Source organism: Panicum virgatum, chromosome 2K (assembly GCF_016808335.1).
Source record: "Panicum virgatum strain AP13 chromosome 2K, P.virgatum_v5, whole genome shotgun sequence".
In the NCBI taxonomy this organism is placed as follows: domain Eukaryota; kingdom Viridiplantae; phylum Streptophyta; class Magnoliopsida; order Poales; family Poaceae; genus Panicum; species Panicum virgatum.
The window spans coordinates 5,725,124-5,745,945 of record NC_053137.1 but is presented as its reverse complement, the minus strand read 5'-3'; the positions used below and the strand labels follow the sequence as shown (position 1 = coordinate 5,745,945).

Below are 20,822 nucleotides of genomic sequence, written 5' to 3'. Positions count from 1 at the left end.
TTTTTTCATAACATCATAATTCACTCAAATAACTAATAATTTCATGGTTTGTCAATCGGAATTCTAAATGGAACTCGAATAAATCAATTGAAATTCTAATCGAAACCCGATCAAATCGGTCTGAATCTCAATTGGAACTTGGACAATCAATACCTCAAATGGTCACGGTACAACTTGTATGAAAGATAAAAAAAATGATGTTACCCATAGCAATGCACGGATATTATGCTAGCTAGAACTAAAATCCAGACAATGATCCTCGTCTTGCATATTTGAACTAACATCCTATCAAACTGGACTCGGCAAGAGAGCTGCTGCTGCTTCTTTTTTTTTTTTTGTGTTAAAGCAAACGACTATTGGTTCGTATACAGTTCAGTTGTCCACGTGTCCACCACAATTGACTTCCATACCGTGTCCCCACGTTTCAGCGACCCACGCTCCACTAAACAGAGCGGTCAAACTAGTCTTGGAAAATGGCCCAACTCTTTGTGCGGTGCCCCACTGGGCAGTGACCAACCAAACGCAATTCTGTGCTGCCTCGAAGCCTTCTGGGTCCCGCCTGTCAGCCGGCCAGCTCCAGCCCAAGTGTCCTCTCTAGAACCAGCCGAGAAACTGAAACTGCCCAAGCGGCCGGGTTCTTCGGCGAACACCCAGCGGCCAGCGCTCGCTCTACTCGTCAGGCTTCCACCGGCGCCACCGCCGGAAGCTTCGGGCGGTGGGTCGTCTTCTCGCCGGCGCGCTCGCGCCGCCCCACCGACCTCAAGTCGCACAACCCCACCGCCAACCCTAGCTCCGGCCCCGGCGCCGACACCCCCAAGCTGTCCTGCCCCTTCTGCGCCGGCCGCGAGTCCGAGTGCGCCCCCCAGATCTTCCGCGTGCCGCCCGACGACGCGCTGCCGTGGCGGATCCGCGTCATCCAGAACCTCTATCCCGCGCTGCGGCGCGACATCGAGCCGCCGCCCGCGCCCGAGCCGGAGGTGGTTGACGGGGAGGCGGAGGCGGAGGAGCAGCCCGGGGAGCGCGCTGTGCGCGGGTTCGGGTTTCACGACGTGGTCATCGAGACGCCGCGCCACGACGTCCGGCTGTGGGACCTGGGCGCAGAGGGGGTCCGCGACGTGCTGCTCGCCTACGCGGCGCGCGTGCGGCAGCTCCGGGAGCACCCCGCGGTGAAGTATGTTCAGGTACGGCCGTAGAGTAACATCTCTGCTTAAATTGCACGATCAGATGTCTGGGGCGTCTCATTCTTTGGATAATGGCGAAAATATCATAGCAAACGATGGGGGTGCTAGAAGTACTGCTTAAATGCGAATGCGATATGTTTTTGCTCTTGGATGTCAAATGTGGATATATGTTATGGGGAACCAAAAGAAGAAGAAAAAAAAGAAATCTTAGCTGGAGATATTCTACCAATTTTCCATTTCCACATTGGTTGTCAGTTCAGTGCATCTTCAGTTGTAATTTTCATAACATAGTGTGTTCATTTATATTGGTAGGGAGATGGGCACATTTTGTAAATATGGCAATATCATGTTAGCTGTGTGTGCACAACTGCACATGAGATTGTTACTTCGGATAATTTGTCCTTGCGCCTTTGTATTCATATGGATAAGGTTTCCATGGCTATGTTTGCAAATTTTCTTAACATATGCTTGCGGTGGAGGTTAGGTTGCATAGTGGTGAGGAGTCTTGCAGGCTTACCATTAGAGCATTTTTGTGTGAAGAACCTTCCATGGTAGCATAGATATGGACAATGGCCATTGATTTTTCAGTTTATAGCAAGCAAATTCGTACTTTTTTCTGTAGTTCATTTGCATAAGCCTGATTGTCAATTCTTGATTAGTGAATTTTTGAAGACTTAAAATTGGTTTATTCTTTGCTTGGGCAACATGGTGTTTCAGTCGTTAGTACGTTTGTCGTGTACTGCTTTTGTTACACTTGGACCTTTTTAATGCATTCTCCATGCAGCATATTTGTCACCTATGATCTAGGAATCTGTTCTGGGACACTGAGATATTATAGTTAAGTTTAATAAATGGAAACTGCCAATACGGTGGGCAGGAGAGATATCAACATTGCCCTCCTTATATGTCACTATTAGTGCTTATGATCCATGCTGCATTATTTGCTATGGAATTATTGCTATCGTTATCATCTGTCACTATTCAGTTGGCTCGTACAAACTAATTGTTGAATCTCCTTGAAACTAAATGTATTTAGTGAAGACATTAGATATGTTGCCATCTTTCTAGTTCCATCTCTATTGTCGGTTCAGAGTATCTTCTGTTAATCGTTTTGTGTGTTCATTTATTTGGGTTGAGATGGAATTTTGGGCACAGATAAGGTAAAAATGGCAATATCATGTTATAATTACATTTAATTTGTTTACTTGCATGGATAGTGTTGCTATGGCAAAGTTTGCAAATTTTTTGGGTCACGTTGCTTGCTGTGGAGGTTAGGATGCCTAGTGGGAGTCAGTGCTGTAGGCTTTACATGATTTCAGTTCCTGGACACTTTCTGTCGAGCCCATGTTTATGTCAACCATTCCAATTCATGGTCATACAGATATGGACAATGACCATTTACCTTTTAGTTTAAAACTGAATTGGTGAATTTGTCTGTTCTGTCGAGTTTTGTCTTTGGTTCATTTGCATAAGCTTGGATCTGTTGATTCTTGATTGCAAAATTGTTGAGGACTTAAAATTCTATTGTTCACTCGGGGAAACATGTTTCAGTTGTTAGTACCTTTGTCGCTTAGTGCATTGCTTATGCCTGGACCTTTTCCATGCATTGGTGTAAGGATCGATGGACCAAGAAGGGGGTGAATTGGGCTTTTTTTTAAATTTCTAAAATAAAATAAAGCAACCTTAACCTATGCATCAATACACTAACTGGTTAACTAAGCAACCTACACAAGCTATAAAAAATACAACAAGATATAAAGCTAAGCAAGGTAGAGCTAAGTTATGATCTCTAGGGACAAGTACATGAATAAATTGCATGAAAGTAAGTGCTTGAATGTAAAGAGTGGGCAAGAGACAACCGGATTTTTTCCCGTGGTGTCGATGTGTTGGCACACACCCCTAATCCACGTTGTGACACTCACTAAGAGTCTTGTCACCTCCCAAGTCACTGAGACGAGGGTGCTCACTAAGAGTCTCCGTTCACCATCCCGGCGTGGTGGAGCTTAAGCCACGTACAATCTTCTTCTCCGGGCTCCCACAATCCTTGGCAAGCTCCGAGAGAATCACTCCCGATCACCAAGATCGCCTAGGTGATGCCAATCACCAAGAGTAACAAGTTAGGGCCTTCACTTGAGCAAGAACCGATCACCAAGAAAGGATGCACACAAGCTTCTCCCTACTCAAGTCCTTGGCCTTGCTTTTTGGATGATTGAATGATCAAATGTGTGGAATGTGAAGCTCAAGGTGGCTCTCAACAATAGAATGAGTGTATGAGTGTTGCCTGGTGTCCAGAGAGTCTAAAATGACCCATTGGAGGGGTATATATAGGCAGCACATGCAAATATAGCCGTTGGAGAAAAGCTGCCAGAAAGCTGCGTAACGCTGGTTAATCCGACGGCCCTCCAAAAGTTATCGTCGGTTTAATCGATGAATGCAAACTGCCCATTTGAAAACTAGCCGTTGCAGCTCGAGCAATTTGACCGACGTATCATCGGTTTAACCGGTGAGTGTAGTTGTCCACTGATCAACTGAAAAACCAACCCTCTGGACAACTGCACCGACGCTAACTCAAATCCATCGTCGGTTTAACCGGTGAGTGTAAGCCTGAAAACCCCTTGAAAAACCAATGTTCTGGACAACTGCACCGACGTTAATTTCAAATATCGTCGGTTTAACCGGTGTACTCAGTGTCCATACTTCAGCAACTGCGTTTAACCGACGTATAGAAAATTTGAGTCGTTGGTTAAACCGGTGTATATACTTTTTTTTCCTGATTTTGCCTTATCTGATTTGAGTCTTGAATGAAATCCAAATATTCTTGAGATATAAGTTGAAAACCACTTATTTGAACTTCTAAGAACCTGAGTGACCATAGTGTGCATTCATTTTTGAAAGATCATGTCCTTTGCTCAAGTTACTTGGCCTTAACCCCTCTTAATAGTGCGACCTCTACAAAACTATAAAAACTAAACTAATCTAAGTGTCCTTCTCAACCTTGTGGCACTTAGAACTAGAAAGATCCTTAGTCTTGATATTTACTTGAGTTGAATACCGAGATCGCTTTTTTGAATAATGAAATTGAGAGGCCTCTTTAACATATGATCCAATGAGCGATAAGATTTCATTAAGCTGCACAAACTCATTAGTCACAATAATGGTTGTCATTAATCACCGAAACATACCTTGAGGGCCTAGATGCTTACAATTGGTCTATTCAGCATATTTGTCATCTATGCATAATTGCATATACAAGAAACTGTCAATATACCATTGCCTTAGGACCTGAGTGATAGCTCAGTGGATGGGTTGGATTGTTGTGAACCCCTGGTCCTACATTCTATCCTGGATCACCCAGAATTTCCCTACCGGGGCTAACTTCCCAAACAAGAATAGTTGCCTCTCACGCGTGAAGCCACAGTGGGAATGCAATGTACCTGTGTGACATCTTAACACATCTTGAAATTTAACTTTTGCCAACCATGCAAACTAGCAAGTCAGTCAGTCACTAATGAAAAAAAAGATCAATATTGCCCTCTTCATACATCACTGTTAGTGCATATGAATATGATGCATGCTGTGTTATTTGTTAGTCATGCAAGCTCATCATGAGCTATCAGCTATGTGGACTGGACAGTCTGTTTTGTGTAGTTGTGTTGTTTGGCAGATTCTCATGCTTACCACAAGGACTGAGGTTGTAGGTGTGATCATTGTATTGTTTATAAACGAAGTGCCTAGTTGTTGTTCTGACAACCCATCTTGGTACTACTTTTTTCCTGTCTATTTTTACCAGTATGTAATGTCCTATATTCATTTCTGTTATTGACTGTGCAAGTTGCTTCTTTTACTTAACAGCCTTGTACAATATCCTTGTTAATTTCCTCCTGTGCAAGTGAATAACTTCCTTTTGCCATAAAAAATTAGGTGTTTAAGAACCATGGGGCATCTGCTGGAGCGTCAATGGCACATTCACACAGCCAGATGCTGGGAACTCCCTTTGTCCCTCCCTCTGTTACATCTCGGCTTAACTGCATGAAGGGGGTTTTTGATAGATCAGGGAACTGCAGCCTTTGCGAGATTAGGTCCAAAGATATCCTGATCAGCGAGACACCCTATTTTTCTGCGATTGTTCCTTTTGGTGCATCATATCCATTTGAGATATGGATTATTCCCCGGCAACATCTTTCTTATTTTCATGAAATTGATGAGGCTAAGGTATGGACTGCTTTTAAATCCCTTATATGTTTCGTTTTTCATATAGACCAAATTATGCAGACATCTGCTACTAATATGCTTTAATGTTCAAAGTTTCCTTCATACTTGTTCTTGCTATACCTTTGGCGTTCCTATTAAGTTATGGAGAAACTTGTGTGCCAATAGTTTGAAGCATCTGCTGCTAGCTATTGATTTAGCTTGCATGCCTAACCTTGGCAATTGGTGTCCATCTTTACCACCGACACTGATACAAAGATCCAACGTTCAGGACTGTGTTATACACATTTCTTTTTAATATATGGAAAAGTTGCTCCATGTTGTGGCTATGCATCAAAATACCACATGTGCTGTGTTTATGTCATTCCCTCAAAGATTTGTTCCTTCTATTGGGAAATTTGTACACACCCCCAGAATCATTTACACATTGCAATTTTTGATTCGCTTAATTATTTTCTTCTTTTATTCTATGCACTCCGTCGTGCTTGTGGGCTTTGTTGCATTCTACTGATTACTTTACATGTGAAAATGAGGCATTAGCAGGTTCACTTCCACATGTTTATGTTGTGTGCAACACTATTGGTCATATTTGCATTACTTATTCTTTCAACTCATCTCATGATTAAGCTGTTGATATGTTGCCTGCAGGCACTGGATCTTGGATCTCTGTTGAAGACAATGCTACAAAAGCTGTCTAAGCAGCTCAATGACCCACCATTCAATTTTATGATCCACAGCACACCATTTGGGCTCTCATCATCCTGCCTGCCTTATGCGCACTGGTTCCTTCAGATCGTGCCCCAGTTAAGTGTAATAGGCGGGTTTGAGCTTGGAAGTGGGTGCTACATCAATCCAGTTTTTCCTGAGGATGCTGCCAAGATTTTGAGGGAACTTGACTGTTCAACCTAGCTGGCGGTTTTTTCTCGCAGGAGAGCTGCTGCGTATCATTGCATTAAGAAAGAAGATCCTAGCTGGCGGTTGGTATCTGATTGTTCACTAAATATGAAAGAAAGCTATGTTCCACAATACTTTCCCTGAAAGCAAAAGTAACATGCTAATAATCCAAGTGGACAGCTAACATGATCAATGTTTTCAAATCGAGCGACTAATCGCGATTAATCGACCTTATCGGTCCAGCGTGCTCGATTAGGGTCCACGACTCGATCAGGAAGCCTGATCGACCGATCGACCGACTAATCGGCGATTAGAGGCGATTAATCGTTTGACTAGGGGTGTTCTCGATCAGGTTTGTGTAACTGGGCTGGATTGCTTGTGGGCTGGTGAGAAAATGAGAGGCCCAAAGCCCACTAGGGTTAGAACTTAAGAGGTAAGATTGGAGAGGCTCCCAGCCAGGCAGTCACCATTTGCTCTATATTCAGGAAAACTAGACACTTTCTTGGCCTGAAATATATATGAGAATATATACTAGTATTTCAGGACTTAACTCCTATCCTAAATGTCCTGGATGACTAGTGGACGACTAGGGTCGATCAGATCCGACTAATCGACCCTAGTTGACGACTAATCACGATTAGTCGTCTGGTCCACCCATTGTTCGATCAGACGATTAGGCGATTTAAAAACATTGAACATGATATGTAACAGCGGATGGACCTTGTTTTGGCGAGGATGATCTGCTGGGGTTTCATTAAACTTTTATCTGAATCCCCTGGCAAATAGCTATTGTCAGGCCTGCATGGTAAGTGTTGTTTTTTAATTTTGTGGGCCGTCAGGTTGATGATTGCATGTTGATGCACAATTGGGTTAAAAACAGAGTTTTCCAGGCTAATAAATTGTTGATATCTTTCTGACAATTCCTGGTGTGATGCGTATGCAACTTTGGTTATGACATCCAGTGTCTTCAGGTCATAGTATCTTGATGGTTAGCTTAAAGTGTAGCACCCTGGTATTTTGTTTGCGTAGGGGTATTCCTTGCGTTCTTGCTGTCAGGTGTTTGGTGAACCAAAATGAACTGATGTTTTTCAGACATTGTAAACTATCTGAAACAAAATGAAAACAAATCAATTTGTGTCCGTCGAAAAATATATTTGCCTTTTAGTTGATGCTCAACATATATTTGTCATACATTACAAGCACAACTGCCACATAATGCCGTTACAAACGCAGAAGTGTCATTTGGATGTACATATTGTATCTTCATCAAATGGTTAAGTACAAGTCTCATCAAGAATAGCTAAGCTACCTACTGACAGAGGGTGGGACGAACTGTATGGGCATGAGCTTAGCACAGTAGGCTCGTGCAGTATGCAAAAGTGCAAGACCAAAGAGGAGAGGCATTGCCTGCTGCTGCTACCACCATGTGTTCAGTTGCTCACTGCTTGCCGAACCCGAACAATGACTTGATGGCGTTGAGGGCGTTCTCGTTGATGAACGACTCCTCGTAGTTCTTCAGCATGGGCTCGAATTCCTCTGTTTTCCTCAAGTTTTCAAGATCTGGGTCGGTGCGGATTCGCTGCAGGAAATCAAACGCGTGTCATTAGTTTGGAACTTATTGGGTTTCATGCAGCAAGCCAGCAAAAGAGCTAGTAGTTACCTTAAAGTCTTCATAGCCTGATTTCAGAGCATCTTCCAACGCAGAAAGCCCTGCTTGTATCTGCGGAGGAATGTTCATATGAGTATTCGGTAGCAGACATGGCTTGCACAGTGAGAGATCAGAGAAGAGAGAAGTATCCAACCCGGTTGAGTTTGGAATAGGAGCAGGCAACATTGTAGCTGGCAATGGCAGCCTCGCTGCTCTCTGGTTTTGATCCCAATACCGACTCGAACTTCTCCAATGCCTCCTCATATTTCCCATCCCTGAAGTTTTCATAAGTCAAATGGATTTCAAATTGAAGCAATATCATAGCATATCATAGCACTGTGGGCAACTCAAGAATCATTTCACTGACTTGTACAGCCTGAGCCCCGTGCGGAGGTCCTCTTCCCTCTGCATCTTCTGCGCCATCTTCCTCGTAGTTTTGCAACTGCGTGCAGTTTTCAGACATTGTCATTCATGAGCAAAAAACCATTGATGATCGACCTATGATTGTTCGGCGCACTTCTACAGATGGACCAGAAGACACAGAACCCATGCTTCTTGGTGCGGGTGCTCACCTGGATCTCTCTCACCCTGCCGCTGACCACTCCAGAGTTCCTCTCAGCTCTTATGATCTCCTTCTCGGTGAGCTCACCAGCACCATCCCACTTACCTGAACCCAATTAGCAGTTAGCAGGATTATTCAGAAAACAATTCTCAGTCACATGCATCTATGCTGCAAAGATGAACCAAGTCAAGATTCGTAAGCAACTAACTGTTCTACTTTAACTTGAATACTTGATTGTCCTATACTTCAGAGACAAAAAAAAAAGATGGATAAATATTGCAAAACAAATGGAGTAACTAGTAATTAGTTCTTACCAAACCTTCTCTCCATCTTCATGTAGAGAGGGCCGACCCTCTGACGGATGGAATACATGGTCTGGCCGTACCCTGCCGCCGGCCAGATATCGTCCCCGAAGACGGCGCTGCGATCAGTTCATCATAGGGCACATCGAAATCGTCTCTTGATCAGTTGATGCATCCAATGATCCAAAGGCAGGCGGTGGCAGTATCGCACGGCGGGACGGACCAACCTGGTGGCGAGCACCTTGTCGCCGACGGTGAACTGCCCGGTCTTGTCGGCGGCGGCGCCGGGGAGGATGGCCTCGACGTAGGTGCCGCCGTCGCGGCCCTTGGAGAACTTGAGCCCGTACGGCTTCTCGATCGTGACCTCGTACTCCTCGTACGGGCGCTCCTCCTCGGCCCCGCCGCCCTCCGCCGGCTTGGCCTCCGCCTCCGACGACGCCCGGACGACGGCGGCGCCGGCGGCCCTCCGCGCGCCCCGCGGGAGCAGCCGCAGCCTCACGCCGCGGCCGCCGAGGGACGGCGCCGCCGCCGGGAGCAGCCGCGCATTGCTGCTGCTGCTGCTGCTTCGCGGGAGGCGGGCGGGGGAGGAGAGCAGCGGCGGCTGGTTGGCGCCCACCTGGTGAGCCAGCGCCGCCATGGCTAGGAAGAAGAAGCTTTGCGCGTCGCTCGAATGTTCTTCTCCGCTTGGCGGCTACGGGCGGCCTTCTCCTCTTCTTCTTGGCGGATCTTGGTGGTGGTGCAGAGCCGCAGATGAGGAGAGGAGACGCTTCTGTGGCTCATCCTGGGCTATATGGCGCCAAGAGCGCTAGAGCTCGCTATGTGGCGCCAAGAGCGCTAGAGCTCCGGGGCGAGACGGAGGCCACACACCAACAAGGCCACAGGTAGGGCGATCAAAATAGAGGCTGCCACGTGCCACGCACCAGGAGGGACTGGAATCTTGTGTGCCACCAGCCACGTCAGCTTTGTGGACCCACCTGTCAGCTTCGCATCTGTCTGACCTATGGGACTCCATGTGGTCCTATGTTTTTTTTTTGAGGGGTTCAACGTGGCCCAATGTGGTCACTGGAAATTGTCGAACGGGAAGGCCGGGACGAACGGCCCACAGCCCAGTAGGATGGATGTCTCGACGGGCTGGGCTGTGCGTGTGATGCTAATTGCTAAGCGACGCGCGGCGCGGAGCATGAAGAAGCCAGCTAAATTTTAGGCCCTCTTTGGCATGGTTTAAGACAGCTTCGGCTTCGTGACTATAGCGACGCACTGTAGCAAAGCCGGATGAAGCCTCCAAAACTTAGCTTCACCGGCTTCTCACTCACTCACGTTGACTGTAGACCGAAGTTGGATGGGAGGGCTTCGATGAACATCGCTGTAACAGTGCGATACAATATTATACAGTGCTTTCGTGAAGCTGAAGCTAGTACAGTCTTGTCACGCCACTCCCGACAACGCGACAAGGGCTGATCTTAAAAAAATCATATTTTTTTATACGAGCTCGGATGGAGATGAGTACACTCCTATAAATCGACCGGTTGGAAATATCAGCACTCCTATCTCATCTCGATAGGAAATATAATGTAACACCCTAGATATTATTAATGATACAACGAGAAATACAATGACAAATCAAACATAATAGTATACTTTGATTTCTCATTGTATTTCTTATCAAATTACTATTATTTAGTTCATATTATTTCATATATCAAATATTATATTGAATTTAATTTGTAGAATCATGATAAACATGTCAAGTTAGATATGATCCGATAGAGGTACATGTGCTTAATATGCTGTCAAAAGATTAAATTAATTATTTGAGCATCTTACTGATTTCAAATGAAAAAACTCAAAACTACAAAGTTGTAAATCTCGTTGAGAGCTACAATTTTCATATAAAACTCATCTCCATCCGAGCTCGTATGAAAAAGATATGATTTTTCTAAGATCAGCCCTTGTCGCGCCGCCGGGAGTGGCGTGACAAGACTGTACTGTCACGCCGGTCAGAGTGGCGTGACAAGCTTGACACGTGGAATATGCGCTGGCAGACCCCTTTCGAACGCTCCGAAGTGTGGAATATGCGCTGGCAGACCCCTTCCGAGCGCTTCGAAGTGTGCCAACATGGCACATCTTGTCACGCCAATGCATGTGGTGCGACAATGTGTTTTTGTCACGCCACGCAGACCGGCACGACCAAAAGAGTTAGATCTGCAAATATTTGTTTGGGTGAGTTATTTTTAAGATAAAATTAAAAAATAGGTTAAAATAAAAAATTCTATATACTACTACTAGTCCTATGAGAGCAAGGGTTGATGGATCAGTGAACTCTAACCGGAAGGAAGAATCATGCGTGACTTTTTTTTTTGAAAACTAATCATGCGTGACTTGTATGTGCAACAGAAGCTCCCATAGATATAATATAGGCCAAAATTGTAACAGACGAAGAGGTACCAGATGCTGCCTCTAGCTTGCTCCTTGGTAAAGAGCAGACCAACAAAGAAGAAATGAAGCAAGGGCAGGCACTCCAAGAACCATACCAAAAACAGGCACCTGCACTGCACCTGGAGTTCCGACTTCCGAAAGGTAGATACTTGCCTTGCAGTTCCGACTTCCGAAAGGTAGATACTTGCCTTGCAGTTCCGACTTCCGAAAGGTAGATACTTGCCTTGCAGTTCCACTTGCGTGGGTCCGATCCCCACCTCACCCCCACCGGCCCTCCCCCAGTCTCAGCTCAGACGGAGCATGACACATCCATTGCACACAAAATCAAAATGTGCATGCATGAGCCACCCGCCGCCTGAGCCTGCCCAAGTAATTAAACTAGCTAGAAACCACTCGCCGGCCGGTCGATCGGCAGCGGGAGAGGAGCAAAGCGATGGCCGAGTTCGCATCGGGCGCCGTGAGCTCGTTGCTGGGCGTCATCCGCAACGAGGCGGGGCTGCTGGGTGGCGTCCGGAACGACGTGCAGTTCATCAAGGAGGAGATGGAGAGCATGAGCAGCTTCCTGGCTCACTTGGCCCGGACGGAGCCATCCGGCACCGGCGGGGAGCACCACGACGAGCAGGTGCGGACGTGGATGAACCACGTCCGGCTGCTCGCCCAGGACTGCAGCAACTGCATCGACCTCTACGTCTACCACGGCAACAACCCAGATATCCACCGCGCCAGAGGCGGCCTCTGGCGCTACCTCTGGTGGCTTCCCTGGCTCGTACAGAGTATCGTCCCTCTCCAGCGGCACCGCGTGGCCTTACATCTGCGTGAGCTCAAGCAGAGGGCTCGCGACGTCAGTGAGAGACGGCAGAGGTACGACGTCAAGATCCCGGAGAGGGCTTCGCGGTCTGGGCGGTTAACAACACAAGGCGGCAACGGCGGTGAAGACGACGATACCACCGCCTCAGACGACGACGATGTTCAGCATCAGCTGGTGGTGGCAAGGGCGACAACGACCGATCGTCGTCGTCGTCCAAGAGACTTCCTCTTCGAGCCTCCCAGTCTGGGTGGCTACATGGAGGGGAAGCTAGTCGAGTGGATACAGAAATCCCTGGAACGACAACTGGGAGGCTCGACACCATCCATCGCCGTTATGGCACCACGTTCCGAGGCCGCAGCAGCTCTTGCACTTGAAGTCGAGGCTTTGGCGGCAAGACATCTCCAGTGCGGCAACGTGATCTTGGTCGACAACATGGGGAGAGGTAGAGGTACGCGGCTGCTGCCCTGGGCAATTCTCTGCTACATCCTGCGGAAGCTCCAGCATGCCCCGTCGACTGATTCTGAGTCTGGGCCTGAATCCAAGTCCGAGCAAAAACAAGGCAGCGCAGCATCTGAAAGAAACAAAGGCGGTGGCAGTGGCACAGCCGAACAAAACAAGAATGAGGAGAAAGTAGAAGGCTTGCACGCCCAAGAGCTAGAGGCCCGCAGACTCTGGAGGTGGCTGCGAGCAGCTGTGAACCTACTCTTCATTCGTCAGGGAATGCCGGAGCTTGATGAAATCATGAGAAATATCGAGCAAATGAAGGTTACAGACAAGATTGGAAAAATCAAGCGCAAGATTGAACAGATGAAGCAGCCGGACGACCAGTTAACGCTGGAGCTGGAACAGATCAAGGACGGTGACCTGCCGTTCCAGCTGGAAGACCAGACCTTGGCTGCTGAACCCCTTGGCGTACTACACCTGGCGCTGTTGCTCCTGGAGCTCAAATCAAAGCCAGCTGCTGCTGCTAAAAGTAATACTACTGCTACTAAACAATACCAAGGAAGTAGCAAGGCATTGCAGCAGTACCAGGCCGCCGTCCGTAAAATCGCCACGATGATCAAAGATCATATGGAAATACTAGAAGAAGAAGAAGCAAAGGAGGCACCTCTGATTTATCTCCATCATACCCAATATGTGGACATCCTGGAGCAGGTGTTCCCGATGGCCAAGCCCCTGCGGGCAGAGAAACAAGCCACAGAAGCCCCCGACTCTACAGCCACCACATTGGTCGAGGATCAAATCAAAGCAATCTCTCAGGGAACTGTTATTGAAGAAACAATAGAGAAGCTAGGAGAACTCCATCACAGGCTTGAAGAGCAGCTAAAGATCAAAGGGCTCGTGGACAAGATCAGTAACCATTTGAATCAAGAGAGGACCCTGATTATCCTCCAAACCGAATCGGAAAACATATATAGATGGGAGGAGACAAGAAACGCTTTGAGCCTGTTGGGCTGCATCATCGGCGCAGTGATTGTGACCACCAAGGAGACCACGGAAAGTGTCCAAGAATATTGCTCTCCACCCTGGAAGCCTATAAACTATTGTCTTCTTGGCCTCTATCATGACATTGTGCTTGACCTTACAAGCCAGCAGAAGAATGAAGCAAGCAACTACGATCACAAGATCCTCTATGACATCTTGAACAAGTGCGGCTCACATGAATTCTGCATGAAGATGTTCGCTCATGCTTTGTACACCAACCCCAACAGGAGCTACAAAGCACTGTGCAAGCTAGACAGCGCCTTGCAGGATTCGCCAAAATCAGTGGACAGTATTGCTAACAAGATGTTCATGTTCTCCTACAGGGATTTGACAAAAGAATACAGGTCCTGCTTGTTGCACCTAGCTATATTCCCTTCAGGTTGCAACCTTAGGCGGTCAACCCTGATGGGACGCTGGGTTGCAGAAGGTCTGATAAATAAGGAAGATTGGCACCATTCTGTGCATTGGGCCAGCCGATGTTTTGACGCGCTTGTCAACCGGTGGCTTGTTTATCCTGTTAATATTGGTGGTACGGGAAAGGTCAAGACCTGTGAAGTTGGCAGTCTAGTTCATGGAATCATTACCAAGATCGCAAGGAAACAGCATATGGTGAAGACAAGCCTATCACATCATTTAGCTCGACACTTCTCCATTTTCAACGATCTCCGGCTCCGTGGTTCTGATAAAATCCACATTTTCTTTCGAAACCTATCTGAATCATCTCAGTTGTGTCTGCTCAAGGTGCTTGATCTAGAAGGATGTCTTTGCTTCGGGAAGAAACAATCTTACCTCAAGGTCATTTGCAGCAAGATGTTACTGCTCAAGTTTCTAAGCCTAAGGGGAACAGATGTTTCGCAAATACCCAGTGAAATCAACGATCTCCAAGTGCTGGAGGTATTGGACATCCGGCAGACCAAGGTGCCTGCATCTGCAACAAAACATATCCTGCTCCTGAAGCTGAAGCGTCTACTGGCTGGTAACTCTGATACAAGTCCAAGCAGTACTGATGACACAAGTATGACCAAGGAACTCTCCGCTGTACGAGTTCCTAACAAGGTCGGGAAATTTGTAAACATGGAGGTATTGTCCAATGTCAAGGCTTCGCAGACTGGTCAAGAATTGAAAGACATTGGAAAGCTATGGCAGCTGAGAAAGCTTGGTGTGGTCATTGACAACAGGAATGGTCACCTAATAAATCTGCTTCAAGCAATCAGCGACCTGCATGAGTGCCTTCGGTCTCTGTCGATCTCTCTTTCTAAGGGTGCTGCTTCTAGTTCTAGCAGAGAAGTTGGTATTTCCTCTCCCCTGACATACTATCCCGAGCTTCTTGAGAGCCTGAGCATTAGTGGAACCACTGAAAAGGTGCAGCTGTTGCCATTATTGACCAAATATGGTAATCAACTTTCCAAGTTAACTCTATGTAGCACCGGGCTGCACCAGGGAGATCTTAATGTCCTGTACAAGTTGCCCAAGTTGTTCTGTGTTAGACTCCGATGCAATGCATACAGTGAAAGAAAGCTCACCTTCATGACCGAAGAATTCACAAATCTCAGCTACTTCCTTGTTGAGGGCTCTAACATGACTGAAATCAGCTTTGATGGTGGCGCCCCTGAGCTCAAGAAGATTGTTTTGTCCTTCACTAACATAGAGTATATTGGCGGAGTCGATAACCTTCCAAAATTGGAGGAGCTTGAGCTGAGAAACAACAGCAGCAGGTTGCTTTCATTTTTTGACAATGCCAACCAAATAGCCAAGGTGACTCTTTGTGGTACATCGTTGAAGCAATGTGATCTTCAAATGCTCGCCGAGAAGCCAAACTTGCGCTGCTTAGTGCTCATGGAGAACTCTTATGTTGAAAAGCAGCTTAATTTCTACAGTGATGAGTTCCCACAGCTCACCCTTCTTGCTGTCAACTGCTCTGATGTCACCAACATAAGCTTCAACGAACGGTCGGCTGCAAATCTCGAGAAGATTGTCTGTATCTTCACCAAGATGGACTCTCTGTCTGGCATCAGCCATCTTCGGAAATTGAAGGAACTCGAGTTCAAGGGTGACATTGTTCCTAAAGATGTGGAAGAAGCCTTTGATGAGTATGAGAAACTATATAAAAGGAGACCCGACTATAAATACAGCAAGCAAAAAAATCAAGACCAACAAAAGGAAAATGCACCAGAAGAAGACAATGTTTCGAAATGCCCATTATTCTGGAAGAGCAAGGGTTGACGATAGAGAAACAGAAGGCCTTTCCTTGTCATCTGTTCATCATGGAGTCCCTCCAATGGTTTGTGGTTCTGTGTGCTCATGTGGTTTATTTGCTGTTGTGTTTTTCTCATATGCTACATGTGTCGGCCCCAGCCCTGTGATTGTACATGGTCGAGCACAATGGTTGTGTCTGTATATGCTCAAGGATTTGGACTTCTTCGGCTTTCCTCTTTGTAGCATGATGAATCATGCTAAATGCATGGTTTCTTGTAATAAGTGCGATGCTTTTGCACATATTATAGTTCTTATTGATTTACTGTATGCTACACTGCTAGTATATTATATGCATTGATTGTACTAACTACTAAGTAGTGTGTGTCATCATAATATAGATATTTACAATATATGTATATATATTATGCACCAGTTACTTACTCCCTGTGGATTCAAACTAGCTGTTCCATGCATTTATGTGTCAGCGCTTAAAGAGGTTTTATGCAGATCAATGTTTGGTTCAGACAACACAGTAACGTAAATGCAAAGGAAATGATGTTGCGGTACATTTGCTGGTGGAAAGGGTGATTACTCGCTTTGTTTGGTTGCACTGTTGTAACAGTTATCAGTGTCGGAGCTGGTGAATCTTGACTGACACCTAGGGCCACTGTCTAAGCACCTAATAAACGAAAGCTCGACCCATGCACTGATAATTCACAAAAGTGAAGGAAAAAATGTATTATTTAGTAGGTATTATCAATTCCACGCATAATTGTACAACAAACTTGGTAAAATGATAATGTGGTACAAAAATAAGTAATTAAACACAATTTGCTATATCCTCGCCTCTCGTATCTTCAACAACATTACTACGTGATCCTGAACCTCCATATCACATATGCAAGGTGGTTTCAAGCACATGAGCTTTCAACCTGCTATGTACTCCCTCCGTTCCAAATTACAAGGCATTCCAACTTTCATGGAGAGTCAAAGTATCAACTTTGACCAAAATTATAGAGAGAATTATAAAGATTTATGATATCAAACAGGTATATTATGAAAATATAATTAACTAAGAATCTGAGGATACTTATTTAGTATCATAAATATAATTATTTTATTATATAAATTTGGTCAAAGAGATGCTTTGACTCTCCAAAAAAATTGGAATGATTTATACGGAGGGATTACTTGCTAAAAAAACCAAGTATTGCTAAGTACTCCCTCCGTTCCAAATTGTAATACATTTTGTTTTTTCTAAATACGTAACTTTTGCTATGCACATAGTAAAAGCAATGTACCTACAAAAATCAAAACATCTTATAATTTGGAACGGAGGGGGGTATAATTAAAAAAACAGTACCCTACTTGCTACTAGGCCACAAACAACCGAGAACAAAATTGGAAATGAGACATTTAACATTACATATTTGGGAGTCGGGAACAGTGAACGACCGGCTGATTGCTAGCGAGCTTGTTCCGGACGGGCGTTATGCGTTGTTGGCCTGCAGTGCAGGAGGCCAAGAGCTGCTGGCCGGTGGCCGCCTGTCCTCCTCCCCCCTGTACACCGCGGTTGTGCCTCCGCCCACACGGCCATGCCGCCCCAAACATGGTGTTCAGCGCCGCGGTACGTACCCACACTTTTCATCTGCCGTCCGTTCGTTGCTTGAAGATTCACGCTGGGTACAGACGTGGGGGTATGAAAGTTGTGTTTACCATGTAGCGCAGGTGTTAATGCGGCTGCTTCGGCTGTTGACCATTCCGTCTCGTTCACACGTTAGGCTGCTCGCAGTGGGTACTGCAAGCGAAACGCTACCCCACCTTCCAGTGTCACTTTAGCGAAAAACTAGGCCGGTTGACGCGCGATGCGCGTCTATTTGAAAGATATTAACTTGAAAAGAATGATGAAACATAAATTTATATTTTGTTGTACTCAATCCAATATTAAATTTAGATATTTTATGCTATCATAATGGTCATCTAAGCACAGTATAACTTTTTTTTTAGAAATCCGTTAATTTTTAGGTGTGAGTAAAAATAGCTGACAAAGTAACGTATAAAATTAGTGATGAAAGAATAATTGATCCTATTTTTTGAATTTATGTATGTGAAACAAATTATAAAAAGTATTAGAGCTATCGTAGATGAACGTGGTGTACTAAGTTATTATTTTCATATATATAGGAAAAGTTAAATTTATTTTATATTTTGTATACGAAATCATCATTGATGTTTTTTTCAAATGATAGAGGCACCTAATAGTACCGTGAGTCCATTAAGTGGGGCACATTAAATGTGCATGGGTCGCAAATGGTGTGGCTCCCACTTTGTAGTATACAAACAGTAGAGCTACTACATGTGAACGCAGTATACAAAATCATATTATTTTTTATATAAAAAAAGTAAATATATTTTATACGCGGGGCCCACTTGAATAGTATGCGGGCCCTACTTAAACAGTACGCGTGGGCCCACTTAAACAGTACTGGGTCCACGCGGGCCCCACTTAAACAGTACACGTGGGCCCATGAACAGTACCAGGCCCCACATGAACAGTACCCCCGGGCCCCCGTGGGGCCAGAGCAAACGGGAGCGCTCCAAATCTTGGAGCGTTAGTATAGTACTCAATCCTCCGCGGCGGGTACTGGATGGCGGTGCGGTATCGTTGCGGACGGACCACCGTCCGGGATTCCCAGGGGAGATGCGAGCCATCCGATACCGCCTCCCGAGGCCTGCAGTCCCAACCACCCCAGCTCTCCCGCCATGCTCGGAACCGCCTCCGCCCCGGCTAGATCCGCCCGAGCTCGAGGTCCCCGGCGCGCCACGGCCTCCACCGCAGCCAGGGGCGGGGCCCTGCTCCAGGGCGGGCGGCCGCGACCGCAAGCTCCTAGGGGCGGCGGGGCTCGCGGGCGGAGGGAGCAGAGGAGGGGCGGCCGGCATGAGCGGCGGTGGCGGTCGTCTCACCGCGCGGCCCGCCATGGATGGAGATTGAAGAGAGAGGGAGAGGGGAAGAGGACGCCACCCTCGCTTGCTCGCCGGAGCCCCCGTGCGCCATGGCCATCGGAGGCTCGGAGCCCCGTCCGGCCCCGCCACGCCGCCTCCGCCCCGCCGAGCTTGAGGCGGCCGGAGCCCCTGTGCGCCATGGCCATCGGAGGCTCGTAGCCCCGTTCAGCCCTCCCTGTGCGGCGGACGGCAGGGCCGCCGCGAGCTCGAGCAACAATAGCAGTGGCGAGCTCAAGCTGAGCCCCGCCCCCCTCTCACCGGATCCGGGCCTCCGACGGGGCTCGTGGCCGCGGCCGCGTGCGGGATGAGGTGGGTGGCGGCCGGGGAGGGTGGGGATGGGGAGGCCGGTGAGGAAGGGAAGGGAGGGCGCGTGCGCCGGCGAGGGAGGGGATGGAGGACGCACGCGCGGCCGGGCTCGTCACACTCCGCCGCCGCGGGCGGGATACCTCTACTTAATCATTCAGTATGCCATTTAACCATGTTTTAGAGCCTTTGTTTGGGCACGGATATGGCCCTTGGGTTTATTATTTTTGAATTTAGATGATGGGCTGTGGATGATTGGAACCTGCCGCAGCCTACTCACCTTTTTTTTTTTTCAGATGAACTACATGTGCTTCAAAAGTTATGGTGGCCTACTGTTAACTGTGTGTACATTGGATCATCTTTGTGGCTGTTTCTAGAAAGTCTTTAATTCTATTGGTGCCTGCCATGTTGAATAGGAAATTAAATTTGTTTCCTTTAGGCCATTCTGTATCAACCAGTCGAAGAGGACGATTTTTGTTATTGTAGTCACAATATGTTGTGTTGGTTATTGGCCTGGTAGGCTTGTTATTTGTTCGACTAATATTGAACCATTCAGCTAGTAGGCCCTCATTCTGTGGTCAAAGTATGCCTGTTGGCTTGGTAGTATTATGGCATATCAACATATTGTCCCACATCTGATTTTCAGCTTTCTAATTTGTTCTGCATAGTATCAAATTGCTGTTCTGATGAACTGTTAGTAGTTGTTGCCTGTTCTTGTGCTTAACTTTGTGCTGTTTGTCTTCAGGGCTATGTTGTTTACCGTGTCCGTGTCAGGCGTGGTGGTAGGAAGAGGCCCGTGCCCAAGGGTATTGTCTATGGCAAGCCAAAGCACCAGGGTATCACCCAACTCAAGTTCCAGAGGAACAAGAGGTCTGTTGCTGAGGAGAGGGCTGGGCGTAAGCTTGGTGGACTGAGGGTTCTCAACTCCTACTGGGTGAACGAGGTACGCTGGATTGTCAGGAGGGGTTTCATGTTATAAAAGAGTTCTTGGTGAGTTTGTTTTGAACTAATACCTGCAATTGTCCATCTCTCTCTCCACACAGGATAGTACGTACAAGTACTTTGAGGTCATCCTCGTTGATGTTGCCCACACTGCCATCCGCAACGACCCCAGGATCAACTGGCTGTGCAAGGATGTGCACAAGCACCGCGAGCTCCGTGGCCTCACCTCTGCTGGCAAGAAGTACCGTGGTCTGCGCGGCAAGGGCCACACCCACCACAAGAACAGGCCCTCCAGGAGAGCCACCTGGAAGCGCAACCAGACCCTCTCCCTCCGCCGCTACCGTTGAGCTCTGTGCCTGGATACTGGAACCCCCATCCCAAGCAAAACTTCGGCTGTGTTTGGTTGCATTTTTCAAATTTTGGTACTTGTGTTCTGAGCACTTGGAACTATGTTAGATGTCTACTATGGAGCATATGTCGTGAACTATTTGCAATTTGGCTGTGTTATCAGACAAAGAATGGTTAGTGATCTAATGCTGTGTGCTGCTGTGTACTCACGATGATTGCATCTTTGCATGCCGCCCGTTCTTGGTTCTCGTTCCTGCATTAATCCTGATTAAGTCGTTTGGTTGATATGTTTACTGCACTGTGATGCCACTTCTGGGACGAATCCTTGTAATTGCCGCGCTGCTCTGTGGTTCTAATCTCGTGCAAGACAGTGTACAGTTGTACATTATGCTGGCCAATGTTTCTTGGTCCATCATCATTGGATTTCGGGCATATCGAGGGAGTTGGGTGGAATTAAATTCCCCTCAATCTTCTCCATTCCCTTCCACTTGTGGTGGAGGTTAAC

General features: G+C 46.8%; 3 protein-coding genes and 1 pseudogene across 3 annotated transcripts; 3 read left to right on the top strand and 1 right to left on the bottom strand.

The window, feature by feature from the left end:
• The first annotated feature begins 158 nt into the window (after positions 1–158).
• LOC120694990 (ADP-glucose phosphorylase-like) lies at positions 159–6,430 on the top strand. The gene is made up of 4 exons (XM_039978322.1): positions 159–167; positions 567–1,181; positions 5,103–5,393; positions 6,039–6,430. The coding sequence occupies exons 1-4, from the start codon at positions 159–161 to the stop codon at positions 6,297–6,299; spliced, it is 1,176 nt and encodes a 391-aa protein (XP_039834256.1). The 3' UTR covers positions 6,300–6,430.
• A 985-nt stretch (positions 6,431–7,415) lies between these two features.
• LOC120663053 lies at positions 7,416–9,510 on the bottom strand (annotated as a pseudogene).
• Positions 9,511–11,665: 2,155 nt separating this feature from the next.
• LOC120694988 lies at positions 11,666–15,813 on the top strand. The gene has a single exon (XM_039978321.1). It carries the CDS (start codon positions 11,666–11,668, stop codon positions 15,746–15,748), a length of 4,083 nt encoding a protein of 1,360 aa, XP_039834255.1. The 3' UTR covers positions 15,749–15,813.
• Positions 15,814–19,751: 3,938 nt separating this feature from the next.
• Positions 19,752–20,545, top strand: LOC120663086 (60S ribosomal protein L15-2-like; the record flags this gene model as incomplete). Its single annotated transcript, XM_039942106.1, has 2 exons — positions 19,752–19,970; positions 20,071–20,545. Coding segments are annotated over 2 exons (465 nt in total), but the record flags the coding sequence as incomplete, so codon positions are not given.
• Between the last annotated feature and the right edge of the window lie 277 nt (positions 20,546–20,822).